Genomic DNA, 18909 nt, shown 5'->3' with positions numbered 1-18909 from the left:
TTTCTTGTTTTATTTTATTCAAAGAACTATGGGGTGTTAACAACTTCTGCAATAAATCAAATAAAAGTAATATAAAACAAGGCCTACCAGTAGCCCCATCCTGGGTTTTTCTTGCACAAGGAAAGGCAGCTTGGCATCATCACAAGCACATTGCTAAACACTGAAGTATAAAAGAAGCACAGAAACTTTTCCTCTCGTGCCTCCTGAGCCTTGCCTTCTTGTCCCAGTATATGCAACCAAAGAAGCTGTTTAATTTAGCTGTTTACCATGACAAAAAGCTGCATAGTTCTGGAAAGACAGTTCAAGAAATCACTCAGGTAATCAAAAAATAGTTTACCTGTGGTATGACTCTTGCCTCACATGTCCTCCACATCTGTGAATCAATTCAAACTTGTGACTGATTACAACAGGCCAAAATGGATACTGTATTCAAATTTTTCTTCAAAGTAGATGATGACCTTATATGTTCACAACTTTATGTTCATCAGTTCCACATACAATTACTAAAAAGATCAAAGATAACCAGTGTGCTTTCCCTTAAAGATTTATCATTTTTACTTGAAAATGATACCAATTCTACAATTTTAAGAAAGCTTGCACATAACTTCTTTTTCCCCAACATTCATTAAAGGATAGAAATCTTGAAGATTTCCATATGCATGGAAATTTGAGAAATACAGAAAGTGGCTGAACCCACCAAAGTTACTCAGGAAGGAGTTTGAGCCTAAGCCTCTTCAGCAGAATCTCTGCCTCACCGCTTGCTCAACTTGGAAATACTTTCTACTCTTTTTACAGTTAGCACTGCAGCATTGACTCTCTAGCCTACATATTCACTGAGTTTACCCATTGACTTCCAATGGATTAGTTCAGTTTCTTTGTCATTCCTCTGTACTTGAAAGCAAACCAATCATGAATAAACAAAATAATATTGTACAATTTCTGCTGCATTTGGGAAACAGCAGAAATGCACCATGCTCTTACTGTTCAATCCAATAGTAATCAGCAAGGCAAAGATGCAAAAGAATGCCTTTAAAGTGATGTCTCTCTTTGGTTATCCATTTTCAATAATAAAAATAGGAAATTCTACATTCGGGTTCAAGTCTGCAGAAACAATCCTTCAATCATTGCAGGCATCAGATTTCCAAATTTTAAAAGAATGAGATACGCAGTACACAATTAAGGACTCTAGGCAGTGACTCACATTTGAATAGTTACACCATGAAGATTGTTCTATATTTCCCCAAGAAACAAATGTTCTGTTTCGATCAGTCTTCATTTAAAAGGCAGATGACAATCAAATGCAAAGCAATTTTGTATTATAAAGTGATCAGAATAAAACAAGGGAAAGATAAATCAAAATGCACAACCCAAAATCTGTTTATGTTATTTGGAGACACTGTGGATTTGTCAGTTACTGTAGAAGAATTTTATGAAGATATAATTAAACTCCAAAATCAAATCACTTCCCCCCCCCCCGCCATTATATATAAGCTGCTTTATAACAAGGCATATTAGGAATATTTTACTTGTATGAGAAAAAAAATACTGTTTACTTTTATTATCAACCATCATATTAAGAACCCCAGCCTGTGAGTGCCACACCACTTTTTAAAGAAACTAATTGCAAGCCACTTTCAATATTTCTTCTGTTTTTAATTTAATACCCTCAGAGATATATAATTGGGCTGGAAGGGAGAGTATTCACTGAAGTCATGAATTTGCTGTATAAATACAAACAAGAAGGAAAGCTAATACAGTAAGGGACTGTGGGATTAATTTTGAAATTGTCTGATTAGTGGATTGCTGCCCGTCAATAATTGCCTTAGATGTTCCCAAGGCCCCATCTTTATTGGAGTCTGGCAAGTGCATCTGCCCACAGATTCTGTCAATCAGGCCTTGCAGCTGGGAGGGTCTTCAGAGAGAACACAATTGTAAGTCTGCTGGGGCGAGTTGTTAGACAAAGCAATATATATCAGGCATGATGAACAGTCAATCTCTGTTCCATTGATAACATTCTACTTGTTCATTACTATAAGCTCCTTCAAGAATTATTTTCACAAAGTACTGTTTGAATTAGTTTGAATGAAATAACTCCAAAGGTGTTTCTGCAGGACACAGCAAGAACATTGCACACACCTAAATTACACAGTAAACTTGGGCCTCTTGCCTTCCCTCACTTGCTTTTTAAAATTTCTGCTGCTGAGAAGATCTTTGCTCCCTTAGGATTTTATTAGAGAAGTATGGATGCATGCAACACTGGCATTTTGTAAGTGCTAAAGCCACTGGATGGATAAAAGAAAAATTTACAAAATCATCCAGAAAATCTAAAGTCCATGTTGCTAAGGTGCACCTTCACTTAAATAATTCTTTAAATAAAACAAATTAAAATAATTCTTTAAGTAAAACAAAACCTAAAAAATTGTCTCTGTTTTCTACACTAATAGAAAACTATGAACATGTTACCCTCAACTAAATGAAACATGAAAAAATATTATTTGGCCTGTTGGTCTGCAGAGTGAAGTTTTTCTGACCACAACCATCCTATTTCTAAGATCACAAAAGTAAGTATTTTTAAAACTCTGTATAGCTTGTTATTGCATATCCATTCCTAGACATATCTATGTCTGTCCTGCCAGCATTTAGCCAGAAATACACAAAATAGATTCATCAATGAACATAGTTTACAAACAGAAATAAAATAATGGAACAAAGATGTCACACATATTTATATTTTTGCTCTGCAATGAATATATTAGATGTTTATTTTTAGCTACTGCTTGTATGTTTTTGTAGTCATAAAAATACAAAGGAGCTCCTGGAATGCTGTAATTGTTTACATGTAAAACAAAGTCTGCCTCCATTCAAACTGCTTCAGTTTGAAATGCAGACCAACAACACTAATATTGCAATCGACACTGATTTTACAGCCCATATCATCAGCTTCTGTGGATTTGACAAGGGAGCTGATACTCCCAAATCACCTGTGTAACAAGACCACCGTTGTGTAAATTCCATTTGAACAGTCACAGTCCTGTTCGGGTCCAGCTGAAATCCCAGTTCACTGAGAGTGGGCCTATGGTTGGTTGGGGGTTTCCCCCATTTCTTTCTTTTTTATGCCCAGGATACAATCATTAGCTTCTGTTGGGTAACACTGCCAAATGGGTTTTAAAAAGGGGCTCAATAATCTTACAAAAGGGATCCTGTCCTGAGATGCTCTGTGATGGAATCAGATGGAGCCCACTGGAACTGGATGGACTCAGGACTGCTGTCCTACCTTCTGCCCTTACACAGTCTTTGGTCCTTGTTTAAAGAACAATCTAGGAAAGGGCAGACATTAGAAATCTCTGGAACAAGACTTTCCCTCATGCTGCAAGGGGGCTAGAGAAAATACAATTTATCCTTATCCTTGACTTCTTTATAGTTATGCTATGGATAGGCACTAAGCCATTGCCTTGCCTCAGATGAGCTTGTCACGTAACACTTTCCCTGTGGAACCCTTGCCTTGTTTCATGCAGAGGATGGGCCTCCTCTGGTCCTTTATTAACTTTTTCCACATATGAAAATCATACAGCATCACAAAGTTCTCCTTGAACAGACAGTCAGTCTGTGGAGCACCATGCCTTCCCACACAGTAGTGATACAATAGCCACTAAATCAGTTTATACTGTGTCACCCAATTATATGGGGAGTGTTCTAATATTTCTCACAACAAACCAGATACAAGTTACACTTAAAGGACACAGAACATATGCTGAAAAAATGAAAATGAACTTACATTTAAAAACAAAGCTCTGCAGCACTCTGGTTTCCCTAGATGTGAATAATTCACTGCCGATCAGCATTAGGAATAATAAAAAAAAAAGACAAGAAAAAAAAGACTGGCAAAGAGAAATTTTGACAAACCACTGATATTCTGGTTCAACAAAGACAAGAGGGAAGACTTGAGGAAGCCCTCATCTCTCAACTGAAAAACTGTTTCAGGTTTTAACGATGGGCAACCTTAGTTTTGGAAATGAGTTGAACATCCACTCTCATAGGTGGGAATTTATACTGCCATTTTGCTGGTCTTTATAAGGGGCAGAATGGTTCCCAAAAAAACACACTACTGCAATTTGATCCAAGTGAGAAGCTTAATACTCTGAAACATGGGAAACAACTGTGCCAAAGACTGTCAAGGACTTCCTGCTGCCAAGGCAGGCATTTTCCTTTCCTGTCATTTTGAATGACACAAGAATATTTTTAATTTAATGAATGACACAAAATTTGAAATTCACTTTATAAGCTTTGCCAATCCTCCTTCTTTTCCATGAAGAGTGACCACATATCACCAGACACAAAAAACTAAGACTCCATCAACAGCAAACATTGGACAATGTTTCTTTTCTTTCAGCTCCTACATTATGACTAATTTTGTGTTCCAGAAAACACAAGGCCTTATAAAACACACTGAAGATTAACATGTCTGGGCTACTTTGGACCAATTCTAAACTGGACAGTCCATAAGAGACAACACCTTGAGAACAGGTTCAAATGTAAAACTGAGTCACTATCTCAGACATAGAGAACACCAGGAAATATTGTATTTCAGGTAAGCAAAGAGACTAACAAGCATGTACTTATATAAAAAGTTAATCATCAGTATAGATCTTAAATCATCAAAGCTGTGTGCTCTTGGAAAAAAATTCTACCCAGTATACAAATAGCTGGATTTTCTGCTATTTTCAGCTTTTGACTGCCTCTGCGTCTATCCATCCCATCCACTAAATACAGCCACACAGTAATTTCAAGGGATTGAAGAAAGCTATGAGAAAATAGTCTTTCAAGGACTCTTCCTGCTGGGTATAAATGATAAAAATTCTGTTGGTTCCCCCTGCTATATGTTGACAGACAACACATATGTCACACATGACAGCTGCACTCTCTCACCCCGAAGTGTTGATGAGCAAGGACTGATCTACTCCTAATAAACTAGCTAGAGCCAGAAACACTGGCGAATGAGAAGAAAATCAATTAAGAGCACATACTTTGTGTTTCTCCCTCTTGAAGCCAATTAGTTCCATACTACTCTTTAGTTACAATATGAACTGATATGAGATATGCAATTTCCATTAGCTGTAACAAATAGTTATGCTTATTTTTTACTTTCCTGGGAGGTACAGGAAGCAAGAGACAACCAGGCTCAGATTCTACAACTACTACATTACCATTACATTACTGCCATTTGCATTTCATCATCCTAACTTCATTCCTGTAAGACCATTTACATCTTACAGGATCTTCTTCCCCAAATCCCTCCATTTCCTGCCCCTCCCTCTCCTCATCAGACAAAAAAGCAATCATTGTGCCAATATACAGCCTCTGGTATGTGGCAGTTTCCATTCTCTGCCAAGATATTCCACACATTTAATTCGGAGGTGAAAGTACTTTCCCCTAAGACTTCACTTCTATTCAGTCTTTGTAAATGACCCTCAAGCGTAACAGTTCCCCTCATGACATTATTTCCAAATACCTCATTGTGAGTCAGATGCAAAAAATTATCTGCTTGACCACAAATAAATGCAATTTTTCCTAGAAATATGACTGTCATTGAGATATGAGAATGCAAAACTCCAGCTAAGCTGTTTGCATACTGAAAACACTTTTCATTTAGTAACATACAAGTGTAGCAGGATAAATGGATCTGTAAGATAAGGAGAAAACAACACTGATTAACTTTTCTGATGTGCTGGTCTCCTGATTATTGCTTAAAGACAACGTCTCAACAATTAAAAGCCTGAACTCAACCAGATTTAATAAAGATAAAGAAGTCATTCAGTTTACTAAATATTCCTTTCTTTGTTGTTTCTGCTGGAGAACAAGAGAGGGTGACAAAACAAAAATTTCTAATAATAACAATTGGACTGCTGTATTGAACATGCTGTAGAGTTTTTCAATTCTAGAAGATGAATAAAGTAAAAGTTCTAACTAGTGAAACAAGGGGCAAGGTGATAAATTTCAAATGTGTGTCAGCTCCTAGTCAGGGACAGAAAGCATATGAGATGAGGTCTGAGTGCTTTACCCTGAACTTCTGGTTAGATTTAAAATTCTCAGTGGGATGAGTCACCCTGATCTGGACATGGCCACCAGTCTCTCTCACTTTCAAAGCGTGGAGAATCTCTTAGGATTCTTGATGCAGCTAGAATGCTGTTACAGAAACAGCACGAAAAAGCAGCAATCCCCATTGTGGAAGCTCACACAGAAGCAATACTCTTGCACTGGTCACTCCCAGATTGAAGAATTTTATTAATTCCAAGTTACAGAATTTTGCTATTTCCAGCTTGCAGAAGCTGTAGCAAAGCCTGTGGTGCAATACCTAAACTTCTTATGATTTGCTGCTCATCTCCAGGGGTCTACAAATTGTCATCAGTTGCTGCTATGAGTGACTTATATCTGATAAAATACCCAACCATAATTCTAGATGGTCAGCTCCCAGAAGTACCTGTCAATAAGCAGTGATCTCTAATAGCCTCCTGGCAGGAGGTACCTGTAGCCAGCACAGTTACAACATCCACCAGAGGGACCATTTAGAGGCTCAAGTGGAAACAGGCAATTGAAGTTCTCTATAAACTAGTCACTGAGGTTTGCTGTGAGAAACACAGACACATCATTTACTTGTGAAGCTTTATAGAGTATGGATTCAAAGGGATTTCTCAAAATGAAACACTTCTAAACAGTTACAGTTTCTGCCCATGAGGAGGGTGAGGAAACTTTGGGACCAGTAAACAGAGGTGCTCTCAAGCCTTTAGGTGGTCTCTAATGGGAAGGAATGGAATTACTGACTGACCCAACTTTTACATAGCCCTGGAGACACACAAATTCCCTCACTGCTCCTTCTGAAGCCTGGAACAAAAAGGAGACAGAGTAACTTGGTCTGGCATTACCAGCTTGTTCCTTCCACTGTCTTACAGGATTGATAGTCTTGAAGCTGGATGTCCTTAAGCAGAGCTAAGCAGGTACATGAATTACCCTCAGGAAGTCTAGAAAAGCAAGGTGCTATTCAGGCTGAACTGAGAACTCACTCAGTACTCACTTCACAGTGGGTAAGGCTCCTTACAGAAAGCTCTGCAATGAGACAAATATGATTCATGTTTGGTTTCTAGCTTCCAGGCATAGAGTTTCTAAGTGTATTTGTTGTTAAATAAATACAGACACCAAGTTCAAGACACAGCACCACAAAGCTGTTAGATTATTTGTTCTCCTGAATTATGCATTACTTTCCGTGGTATGCAGTTTTTCTAACACAAGTACCCCACAAAGCCCAAATTCCAGCATGTCTATATGCCATATGGACCAGCTTCTCCAAACGTCTGCTCCTCATGGAAATTCTATTTGTTTTCCTATTGATTTTATTATGTTTAACAGCATACTAAATCATTCCTGAGGTTGACAAGTTTCTGGAAAATTGATATATGCTGTCTAAAACTGCCTGAGGCAGGAATAAAACAAAAACAAATGGCCTCTTTTAAACTCTTGTTTTGCATTACTACAGCCAAGCATACAAGTGCCATCTTGCTTAGAAGAAAAATTCTTCTCCTTTGTGTCATATCTGAAGCACAGGAAATCTTTAGAAGCTCTTCTTATGTGTCTGCATATCAGGGGAAGGTGATTGCAAAATACCAGACTATTTGAGTGAGGGTGGGACTAAAAAGGCAGACTGTCATCCAAGATCAATGGGTTGGATTTTCTCTCTGGGGAGAGGTGGAACTACACTACAAGGTGTGTAGATGCCTTGGAATCCACAGCTTAAGGCAAAAGTAGAATTTTTAGTGAGACTTAAAGACTTGTATTTAATTTTTCTGAGAAACTGTACTTTGAAGCATTTAGGAGCAAGCAATCAGGAGTGTTTGTTTGTTCAAAAATTTAAAGGCATCACCATTAAGCACTGCTCAATTTGTTCCAAACATTGGACACCATTTCAAATGGGGGAAAGCATCTATCCAGGAAAAAAAAATCATGTCTTGGTTCAGAAACTAAAGGGGGGGATGAATTACAGAAAGTGGTTTTGATGCTTTGATGTCAGAAATCTGAACACAAGAATTCAAGATGAAAACTGAGAATTAAATTAGGAGGAAATAATTTTTGAATCTCCAAAGATCTGACAAAACCTGAGAAGTTCACATTATGCATATTCATCCTTGTTAGACTCTCACTGGGCTGTTTTAACTCCTGTGTTCTGGCAAAGAAAAAAAGAAATTGCAATGGAAAAATATTTTTGAGGGAAGCAGTTAAGGCACTCCATTAGCCGACAAATAATGGGATTACATTTGCAGAGCTGCAGACATTTAAGACACATGACATGAAGTCATATATTCCTCATTTTGGTGTGGTTAAAAAAATTTGAAGATATAGACATGATATTCTCCTACAGTCCCTGTGATGACACAGGATAAGCTGCTGAGTTACCCTATGGAGAAAGCAAACTATTTATGAGTATGTACAATGAATTGTGGGTTGGTCTTCTATGTAGGTAAAATGCCTCCTGTGAATTAACAGGAGAGAAACAGTCTCAAGATGTCTTGCATTTGGAGAATTTCATGATAATCCAAGAGACGTATACAAAAATGTAAAAGATGCTACAGTCCTCACAATATTATGGATTTAAAAAAAAAAAAGAATTTCAGTAACAACCAAAATACCACAGAAAGAAAGAATACTCTTTATATTATTCACTAAATTGAGCTTCAGGATATCAAGTTTTTCTCCTCCTTAGAGAAGGCCAAGCAGATCCAGTTAATTTGCTGAGTGTTTAGATACTGCAGAGATCATCTATAAAGTTTAACACAAATCATTCTACTGATGGACATACTGCTGTAAGTGAATGTATCACCTACAGGAAAAAAAAGTAATTTCAACTTCTTTGCTTTCCATCTCTGTTTTCCAAGACAGTAACACGGTATTACCATTTCTAATTTCATAACAACAAAATATACCTTGCAGAAGTATTACAGGAAAACTTCAAAAGGCCTGCAAAACATGATTCCAAGCTGTGCTGACCTTAACATAATAGAAAATGGTTGCCTTTTCTTCAGTGGACAAATGCATTGAAGCTAGTAAGATCTGTCTTCCATTTCTTCCATCTGCTAAATGATTCTTTAATCTCCAAAATCCACTGGCTACAGCTGGCTCATCATTTTGAAAACTAAAGCACAGAGCTGGGAGCTCAAACCATGCTAACCTTTTCCTAACTCATGCATAGGCCCTTGTGCCAGCAGCTACTTGGACATTTGTAGTTAGAAACCTTGTCACTGAAGGTCTTTGACACTTGCTATAGTGTATTTGGACTCATCTGTTGCAGACCAGAGCTTCTGCCAACATTCAGGCAAGTTGGATGACTGCAAAGGAATAAATGCCCAACACAACAAAACTCACTGTAAAGACTACATATATACATAGCAAACTTGGCTCAAGAGGTAAGTCCTTTGAAATACCACAAACCCAATAAGTCTCTAGTTAGAAGAAACAAACCTCTGTGCTAGGCACTTCTAGCAGGAAACAGTGAGAATTCACATTAAGCATGTGTTGGAATAAACGACAATTAGGACTGTTATACTACTTGTAGAACCGGAACACTGAGAAAAGATGGACAGAAATGTTTTTATTTTGCTGAAGTATTGAACAACACAAATGTCTTTTGACACCTTCGAGCAAAGTTCTTTAAACTGCAAGGTACATCCAACTGTGTTAAGCCATGATAACTGAACAAGCAAACATAATACAGGTAAACAGACGTCAAATAAATTAAAGATAACTATTTCAGAACCATCAATAGTTTTAGCAAATGCTTTTTCCTCAGTCTACTTCTGATGCAACATCATTACCACTTAACTTCAAAAGATCATTTTTTCCTCTCACTAGGAGCCCTGCTTTAGACTGTCAACCAGAAAACAGGCAAACTGAGTGGCTGTTTTTTGGTAGGGGAGCTATAGATATATCTGCTTGTGCAGTACTAACTGAAGATTTTCTATCTTAATCTTGCACAGACAATAGCTAAAAGATCTGTCTGACAGCCCACTGGAGCTTCATTTGCTCTGCAGACAAAATAACAAGGTTGCTTGGAGGTAATCCAAAAAACTGTTCCAACAATTATTAACAGAAAGGATACAAGAAATGTGGTAAAACTGTTAAACTAAAATTTAAAAAAAAAAAGCCAGACCCTCCATAACCTTGCTGACATTACTTATCCTTTAAAGTCAAGGAAGTCAAGGCTCAGTTACTGAAACCTCACTCATAAAACACGAATAAGATCCAACGTTATCCTCAGTCGAGGAATATCAACATTAAGCACTTTAACTTCCACTCTTTCTCCAGGACCTAGGCCTAGGCTTCTTCTCTTCTTCACTTTAGAGAGTTTTGCTTCTGTTATGTTTCGCACTGGAATCAAACCTGCTTTTCCCACACCAATATCCACAAAAACTCCAAATGGCGTTGCATTTTCAACTTTTCCAGTCAAAACAGCACCAACACTTAAGTCTTCAAAGCAGACTATGCTTCTCTTGAAGTCAGGTTTATCAAAATCTGTTACAGGAAACAAGAAACACAAATAAGACTCCAGAGAAAAAGAGTTTCTAAGAGTTGCTTCCAGATTATTGTTTCTAATTAATAAGTCATCCCAAGGTAGATCTTAGGTCCCAAATACTGCTTTCTGTACATTTTTAAATAAAGACCCATCTGTGATAACTTTTTCTTATATTTTGTAAATCACTTGAAAAGACTTAGATTATTGAGTAAGTATACTGAATTTTGTGTAATGAAACTAACATAAGGGGATCAGAAGCATGTTGTATAGCAGGCAGTGACTGAAAGAGTCTTTTAAATTTTCTCAGATCTAGGGAGCAAATACTTGAGGTGACTTGAGCTGCATCAATTATACATGAAATTCTATTCCTGTAGAAATTTCTACACATTCACAGGAATATGAATACTCAGATTCATCACATACTAAAAGAAAAGTCAGCAATGCACTATTCTTAGGATTGCTGTTCATCTGCACCATGACATCACATGAGCTTTATCACAGTGCTGCTTTGCACTGACAACTTGAAAAATCACACAGGCATGACCGTTAGCTGGGATTATACTGGGATACTAATGTTCACATTCTGTATTTAAGGGCACAGATAGATTTTGTTAAACTCTTATTTCCCTACCATTTTCTGCTCCTTCAGAAAACCGTTCTGAGTCATCTCAACAACTTCTTTCAATCTTTTCCTATCACTGTTTGACCTTTCCAAGGACTGAGATTTTCCACAAGGAACATCACCAAACCAGAACTGCAATATTTTTTCTCTGCTTGCTTTTGAGAAATAAAATTCAGCCTGAACAAGTATATAGCTAAAATCTACTGGAATTTAATCAGTCTGTGGATCTGCACTGGCTTTGCATGGCAATGTTTTGGGAGGGGTGTGTGTGTGGGCTACTGTGAGCAGTGGCTTCTGCAGCTTTGTCTGTGTCCAATAGACCCACTGCTATCCAAGGTTGAGCCCATTAACAATAGTGCTAAGTGCCTCTGGCACTTAAAAAAAGGGAAAAAAAAATCCCTGTGCAACAGCAATTGCAACCCAGGAGGGAAAAGTGAGCATATGTGACAGAAACAGCTCTGCAGACACCAAGGGAAGAAGGAGGAAGAGCTCCAGATGCCAGAGCTGAAATTCCCCAGCAGCTCATGGAGGGCCCTACACCAGAACAGGTGGATGCCTGAAAGAAGGTTGTGACCCTGTGGCAAACTCACACTAGAACAGGTTTTCTGGCAGGACTTGTGACCTCACTAGGGAACAATGAAAGTCTGTTTCTAAAGGACTTCACTCCACAGAAGGGACCCATACTGGAGCAGTTCATGAAGAACTGCAAGGGGCCCATGGGAAGAACTCATGATGGAGAAATCCATACATTGGAGACAATCCATAAGTCTACTAGGCCTTCTCCAATCACAGTCTGTCTAAAGTAATACTGAATATCCTAGATCACCAGAATATGAATATTTCCACTGAAGATTCTCTCTTTTGCTTTTATGTCTTCCTCTGTTAATAGTCTGTCCTGCTGTAATTTAGATGTGAGATCACCAGAACAGAAAATACACATTTTCAAGATCACAAGTGGAGAATTAAAAAATAAGCACGGAAACCATTAATGAACTAAAAAAGAGGCACAGAAATGTTGGTTTGTCTGTTTTTTAATTAAGTATAGGTTCGTTATTTGTTATTACAAGCCTGCATCATTGCTGTCTATTTCCTGCTGTTGTAAGAGAATCCAGCTGTAAGTTTCATTACAAAACAGCATCCCCAAATGTTTTGCTTCATCTTTCTTTTCCTCTACCTCAAAGTATTCAGTACCACTGCAGGTTTTAACCAGGGTAGCCAACATGCTTCAGTTACACTGGCCTCCCAGAAACCAGGGCAAAAAAAGAGCGGAGCTACACACTACTGCTCCACAGAACTTTATTGCTACTGTTTCACCTTGGCCTCAGCATTCCCCTCTCTGATGGAGAGCCAACAGAGATTCAATCAGTAGAGAGTCAACATATTGAAATTATTTCACTTGTTAACAGCCATACAACTCCCCTTCCTATGGCTGAAAATGCCATGATTTAAGACAGGATTATGTACAAAACTGAAAAGAAACATCTGATTATGATATAGCCTTTACTTTGACTGCGAAATTAAATGGAGTTACACGTCCATGAAAACCTACTACTGATTTTTGAAGAAGAAAATGTGCTGTTTTAAAACTAATATTTAGAACAAACAAACTGATATTACAACCTTCCAAACTGAGGTTTACCTGTTCGGATGTCGTAGTCTTCAGGCTGAGTGAGACCATCAATGATCAGCTGCAGTGTGTTCACAGTAGTATTGAGCCTTTTAGCTGTGCCTTCCAGTCCTTCCTTTTGAATTACCACATTTACTTTTTGCTGCATATCTGATTTTCCTATGTCATTTGCATTTCCTCCAATGAGAGATAAAAACCTAAGAAGTTCACAAAGAAAGATTTGTAACATCCTTTAGTGGGAACGGAACCTTTGCTCTATTATTTTTTCATCGACGCATGAACAAAAGTTCTGGTAAAATATATGAACAGCTTCTCAAGGGCATGTCCTCTCAACTCATCACTGATCTGACACATAAATGGAAACTTAGAGTCTCTCTGTATGTGTGTTATCTTCTGGAACATATTGCAAAGCTAGAAGGAAAATAATAAAATGCAATTAAAATATCTTCTCAGACCAGTTATTTAATCTCACAATAAAACAATTTCCTTATTACCGAAAGATGTCTTTTGCCATCAAAGTTCCCTAGAAATCAGTGAGAGTTCTATAATGATATTATTATAATTGTCACTCTCGTTCAAATTAGAATGAATGGCAATTTAGTAAACCAACAATGAATACTCAAAATATTAAATTAAGAATCTTTAACCCAACTTAAGAAAAACTTTGCATGAAATATTTCTCCTGTCTGTGAATTTCATGCTTAAGAACAAATTAATTTTTCAGACACTAGGTAATCATTAAGTCAAAGTAGTCACACAACACAAGGAAGTCAAACATCCTTGTCTTTCCTTATTGTCACATACATACACACATTGCAGACAGAGAAATTTGGACTGGTATCCAAAAAGCTGAAAAGAAATAAAAATAAATACTTCTAAATAATTATGTCCTGACATGTGATCTCTGCCATGACTTGCATCTCACCATAAATAAGCCTCGTCTACCCTGCTTTGTCATGCCCCTTATTGTTGGCAGGAAGCACAATTTTTTTTGCACATTCTCTGCCACAGCAGGCAGGTAGAATTATTGTTCTTGTCCTCCAGAGCCTGATTAAACATTCCTTCCAAATTCCTAAAAGAGATTTCTTTTTCCTCTCCTTATCCTGCTTCACAACAAGTGTAAACTACAAGTCTCAAAAGAAGAGCTCACCAGCAGATTCATGCCCTGAACTTATTGGGAGACATTCCAGCTCTATAAGAAAGCAAAAGCCCCTGGTACTCAACCTCCTTTTCCCTGCCAAAATACATGCAGGGGATGCATTTTTATCAAAAACTGAGGCTAGTATTTCTTTTGTCAGGAGACCCAGAGTAGTTTTTTTTTGTTGTTTCCTTTTTTTAACCCAAGGAACCAACTGAGATTATTTCAGGTGGTGAGCAATAGGAAGTTATATGGATTGAAACACAAAATTAAATTTATTTTTTACAAAATATAAATTGAAGAGACATAATTAAAGCAGTATCTGACTTTCAGTAAATCACAAAATTCATCTTTGAGCATAAGGGCAAAGCTTAAATTAAAATGTCCATTAATTTTGCTAAAGAAGGACATTTGTTACAATTGGCTATCACAAGTTCTACTTTACTGAATTCAAGTACAAGCATAGTGGCTTAAGTATAATGGAAGCTCAGACACAGAGATTTGGACTTGGTAGTGATAAATAAAATTTTCACTAATTTTTTTAGTGCATACACATCTTTCATGTGGCACTGTATGAAGAAAATTAATAAGGACACTGTGGATGGTGCTGTTCTCCATATTTACCGAATTTTGCTTTGACGGTATATCGACTTTTGACATCACGTTTTAAAGTAATTTAAGGTGGTTTGGAAGCAAAACATACAGCAAAACAGATGTAAAACATTTTGTAATAGCAAGTGCATTTTTTTTTCTGTAAACTAACAAACTACACCACTAGTATTCAAATATTTTTTCTAATAACAGATAGGAAAATATCAGATGTTCTGTGAAATGAAACCACCTTCTTTTGCAAAGGAGCCCCAAAAGTGGTTGCAATGATAATGCTGAAAATGAGCCCAGGCCCAGGTGAAGTGTTCCTCCCCAGACTGCTGGGGGCTGCTGGCTGCTAACACCGGACAATGCCCCACCGGAGCACTTGTGACAGGTGGCAGCTGTCCCAGCTTTGACTGACGTGCCAGATGTAACATGACAAACCCAACCAGCATCATGACTCAACCTTCTAAATAATGTATGCTTTACCACCCACCCCTATAAACAAGTTTGCTGACATTCACGTACTTGGCTTTATTTAATTTCAAATAGAAACTCAGCTTGAGTTTGTCCAAGTAACATTTTCTCACCATTAGGATTTCGTAGAAGCGTGTTGACTTAGTAAATTGATCATGGGGTGGGTTTCACCACTAAGAAGTGCAACCACACAAAACAGCCATCAGCGTGTATTAAAAAAAAGCCCTGTTACATACAAAGATGCTGGATGTGTGGATAACAATCAGAATGAATGGTGTTATGTGTACATGGCTGGAAAAAAAACCAAACAGGACATAATCCATGTGCCTGAGCTTTAAGCCCAATTCATGAAAGGTGTTTTGTCCCCTGCTCCTTCCTCACCTCCCTCTGGACATCCCAAAGCATTTATCTGAAATTAAAAAGGATTCTTCATCTAGGCAAGGAAGGTAGGTTTGGGTCCTATGTTATCAATTACAATTGTGTAAATAACTTACTAATGTGGTTACTGCTCACAGGAAAATTTTGGCTCCACCTGAAGATTATGTGCCCAAGTCCAAGTACACGAGAAGTCCCACCAAATTCTACAGAATTTTAATGTTCTAAAAATCAGGCATTTTGTTAAGAATATTTCAGAATTATGAGTTATATATCACAGGCAAAACAGAGCACTGTAATAAAAGCCCAGCACGTGCATATGCAGAGAAGAAATAGTCTTTATAAGAAACAGTATTATTTGTATTTTGGAAATTCTCACCATTTTAGGACAGGTTTTGGTAAAACCAATGTATTAAACTATTTCCAAATTAAAGTAACGTCTTAGTGAGTGCAGATGCAGTTAGTTTTAGAAATACTGTTGAATCTAATTACATATTTAATGTATCATTTTTACTCAAATGAACATAGCCTGAGGGCACTTGGACTAAAAAAAAATAATCGATATAAAGCACAACTCTCTGACTGAACAGTGGTGCATTATATTGATAATTTCTATTTTAAAATGTCACTGCTAAGAAAAAAGGTAATTTTCTCCTTATTAAAAAAACAACCCAACAACTTCCTCCAATTATTTCAAACTCAAAAAAAGAGACATAGTTGGTAGTAATACTCAGATATGCCTATGGAGGAAAAAAGAGGTTTCCCTTAATAAAAATATTTTTATCTTAAACTATCTCACCACAATCCTTGAAATATCTCACTCACACAATTTGTAAACAGCTCCAGCTGCACAACATAAGAACATGAATTATCTGTGCAAAAATGAAAGTCCTTAAAGCATTTTCCTGGCTACATATGTGAAATAAATAATACATTGCAGTAGCTCAAGTGCTATGTTTATCTACCAGAAAGACAAAACCTAAAGAAAGTTAACAGAAATGGGAAAGATGAGGCTTTTTTTTTTGAAGTGAGGTCATTCTTATAAGATATATTATCCTTGCTTCTTCAAATGCTGAGTATGTGAATAAACGGTGAACTTTCTGCTCAAGGTACATCAACTCAGAGAAAAGCTGCCAGAGTCTTAGGAAGAACAGGGTGACATTTAAACAGTTTAGAACTTTGAGTTTTATGGCTCTGAGACTTAGAGAATACTTGGAAACCTTTGCAATCACCGTCATTTTAAAAGCAATCTTTGCAGTCTTACAGGACCTGCAGAGAATGGTCATGGATAAATGACTGATGTTTGTATTTAATACATAATTTCATCCATCTTATCCAGATAAAGAAAAAAAGAAAAGTAGCATAAATGTAACAAATAAGCACATCATGTTCACTTAACATACACATCTGCACAAAATTATAGCAAAACCTTTGCAATGCTTAAAAGATAATGCAAATTTCACTGGAATGCAAAAAATAGTCAGAAAAGAGTAAAAATTTTACCAAGGGAAGTCTACAGTAAATTTTTAAGAAGTTACTCGAACCACCCCTCGAAAAGCTTCTTATAATGTGCAGGAGTTCTAAAGCTTTGCAAGGGCTTTAGTCACAGTCATTTCTGTTTTATGTAATCATTTCCAGCAACACGACTCAAGAGCTGGGAGTACTGGATTCATTACATTAAAGCAACATGATATGCCATTACATCTTGTCACAGTACATACATGAATTAATGGTAAAGCAACATAATCACTCTGAAAACAAAACAACTCTGCATTAGCATGCACTTTGTTAAGTAAAATGTATGTGTATGACAGTAACAAACTTAAATTATGCAGACATTTATGTTTTAGTAATGTTTTGAAGTGCAAAAGCAGTATTTGTATAACGCAGATGTTGACTGCTCTTGTTCCCACAGTGATACGGATCCTCAATTTTTGATGACCAGTGAAGACTATGTATCGAACAGTATTTGTGCATTACGTGCTGTAATTCATTGCTGGACACAGAGAGCTAAAGACTCAAATATATCTAAAACTACTTATGTGGCTCAGCCAGACAAAGCTGTCTAACCAGTATGTTTTTCTTCAAATACATAAATTGTGAATAATGTAGATTATGTGAATGCATACAGAAAGGACTCAGTCTATGACATTTCGAACTTAAAAATTTTGAGAAACAATGAATTTCTAAATGAGAAAAGAAATTCAGACACCATTCCACTGCAGCATAGCCACTTTGCTCCCATACCATTAGTCACGCTGCTGTTGGTGTTCTCATGACTACTGATATATCACGTAACTGGAGTGCAACTCAAGATGCAAAACAGTGAAACATGATTAGTTATCCACAAAGAACTAGTATGCTACACTTAAAGGAGAAAATTCCATTAAAAAGGTCTTGTGAGGGTTTTGCCCAATATTTTTTTCTAAATGCAACTAGTGAGAAGTTATGTAAGTCCCAAAAATTTCAACAAATTAAAAATACCATTTGATTTATGGGTATAGTATTTATAGAGTAAATGGAGCATATTTCTCCATTATTTCTAAGTTCTTCTAATCATTCTTGTTAAGTGTATTTTACAACACATTAAAGTTTTAAAGTGTCTTTATTGGATGGCAATTGGCAGTCAAAGCTTTTTCTAGTCTTCTGTTTACTGACAAGATAACTTTAAAAATATGGCCTCTAAAAATCCAGCTAAGTTAGTAGTAAAACCTGTGAATAAATTGGCCTTTAAAAATGATTAATATGAACAGTTATTTATAATACTTAATGGCCACAATTCTGCAAGTGTACTCCATAATTAGGGCTGTACATTGGCTATTGGAAATAGTCATAAAGTTTCATTAATTGACTGAGTTTAACTCTTTAAAGTTTCTTTTAATAAGCCCCCAAAGGTAAAACTTTTTGAAGTATTAGTCTGCACATTAAATAACTTGAATACTCACACATGTGTGTGTTTACAAGCAAGTATAGTCTCATTCAAGTGGACAAAAGACATTTCTGATGTCTTTGTAAGGAAAGATGTAATGTCTTTGTACTCCTACCCCAGTAACAACGCCTATCCTCTGTAAGAATATTCACATACAGACTGCATTATTAAATAGAACACAACAACTATTGCTCAACTATTGGTGGTTGACTATTGGTATTTTCATTGCTTAGATACCATACTAACTGTCTCCCTGATTTTTACTCCTCTTAAGCATTGCCTTAATTGTTCAGTGACAACTAGAGGACCTGGACAGAAGCAAGCCAGCCTGCCAGCGAGCTCAAAATGCCATCATAGGACAAGCTTCCAGTTGCATAAAGGGCAGGAGAGGAAAATCTCTTTATTTTGTTAGCCTCATCAACAGTTTTTCTTCTGCATTTTCTCATGTACCAGTACTTGCCTTCACCGCCAGCAAATGCAGCTGATCAGCACAGCAAATGAGAGACTACAAATCAGCTGTTACATCCACCCATGCAGAATAAAAGAAACACCAGGGATATTTGAAATATGACAGATTGGCCTATAATGGAGTATA

General features: G+C 37.0%; 1 protein-coding gene across 5 annotated transcripts in view; it reads right to left on the bottom strand.

The window, feature by feature from the left end:
- Positions 1 to 9619: 9619 nt before the first annotated feature.
- The window catches only part of SRBD1 (S1 RNA binding domain 1), a 123230-nt gene continuing 113940 nt past the window's right edge, over positions 9620 to 18909 (bottom strand). For all 5 annotated transcript variants that reach the window (XM_030268992.4, XM_030268994.4, XM_030268993.4 and 2 more), the window contains 2 exons: positions 12817 to 13001; positions 9620 to 10554 (listed from right to left, as the gene is read on the bottom strand). In XM_030268992.4, the coding sequence (XP_030124852.4) occupies positions 10265 to 10554; positions 12817 to 13001 (475 nt within the window). In that variant the 3' untranslated portion in view covers positions 9620 to 10264. The remainder of the gene's footprint in view (positions 10555 to 12816; positions 13002 to 18909) is intronic.

This window comes from Taeniopygia guttata, chromosome 3, assembly GCF_048771995.1.
Source record: "Taeniopygia guttata chromosome 3, bTaeGut7.mat, whole genome shotgun sequence".
Lineage (NCBI taxonomy): Eukaryota > Metazoa > Chordata > Aves > Passeriformes > Estrildidae > Taeniopygia > Taeniopygia guttata.
The sequence above is the reverse complement of the archived record's forward strand: the minus strand, read 5'-3'. Positions and strand labels throughout refer to the sequence as shown.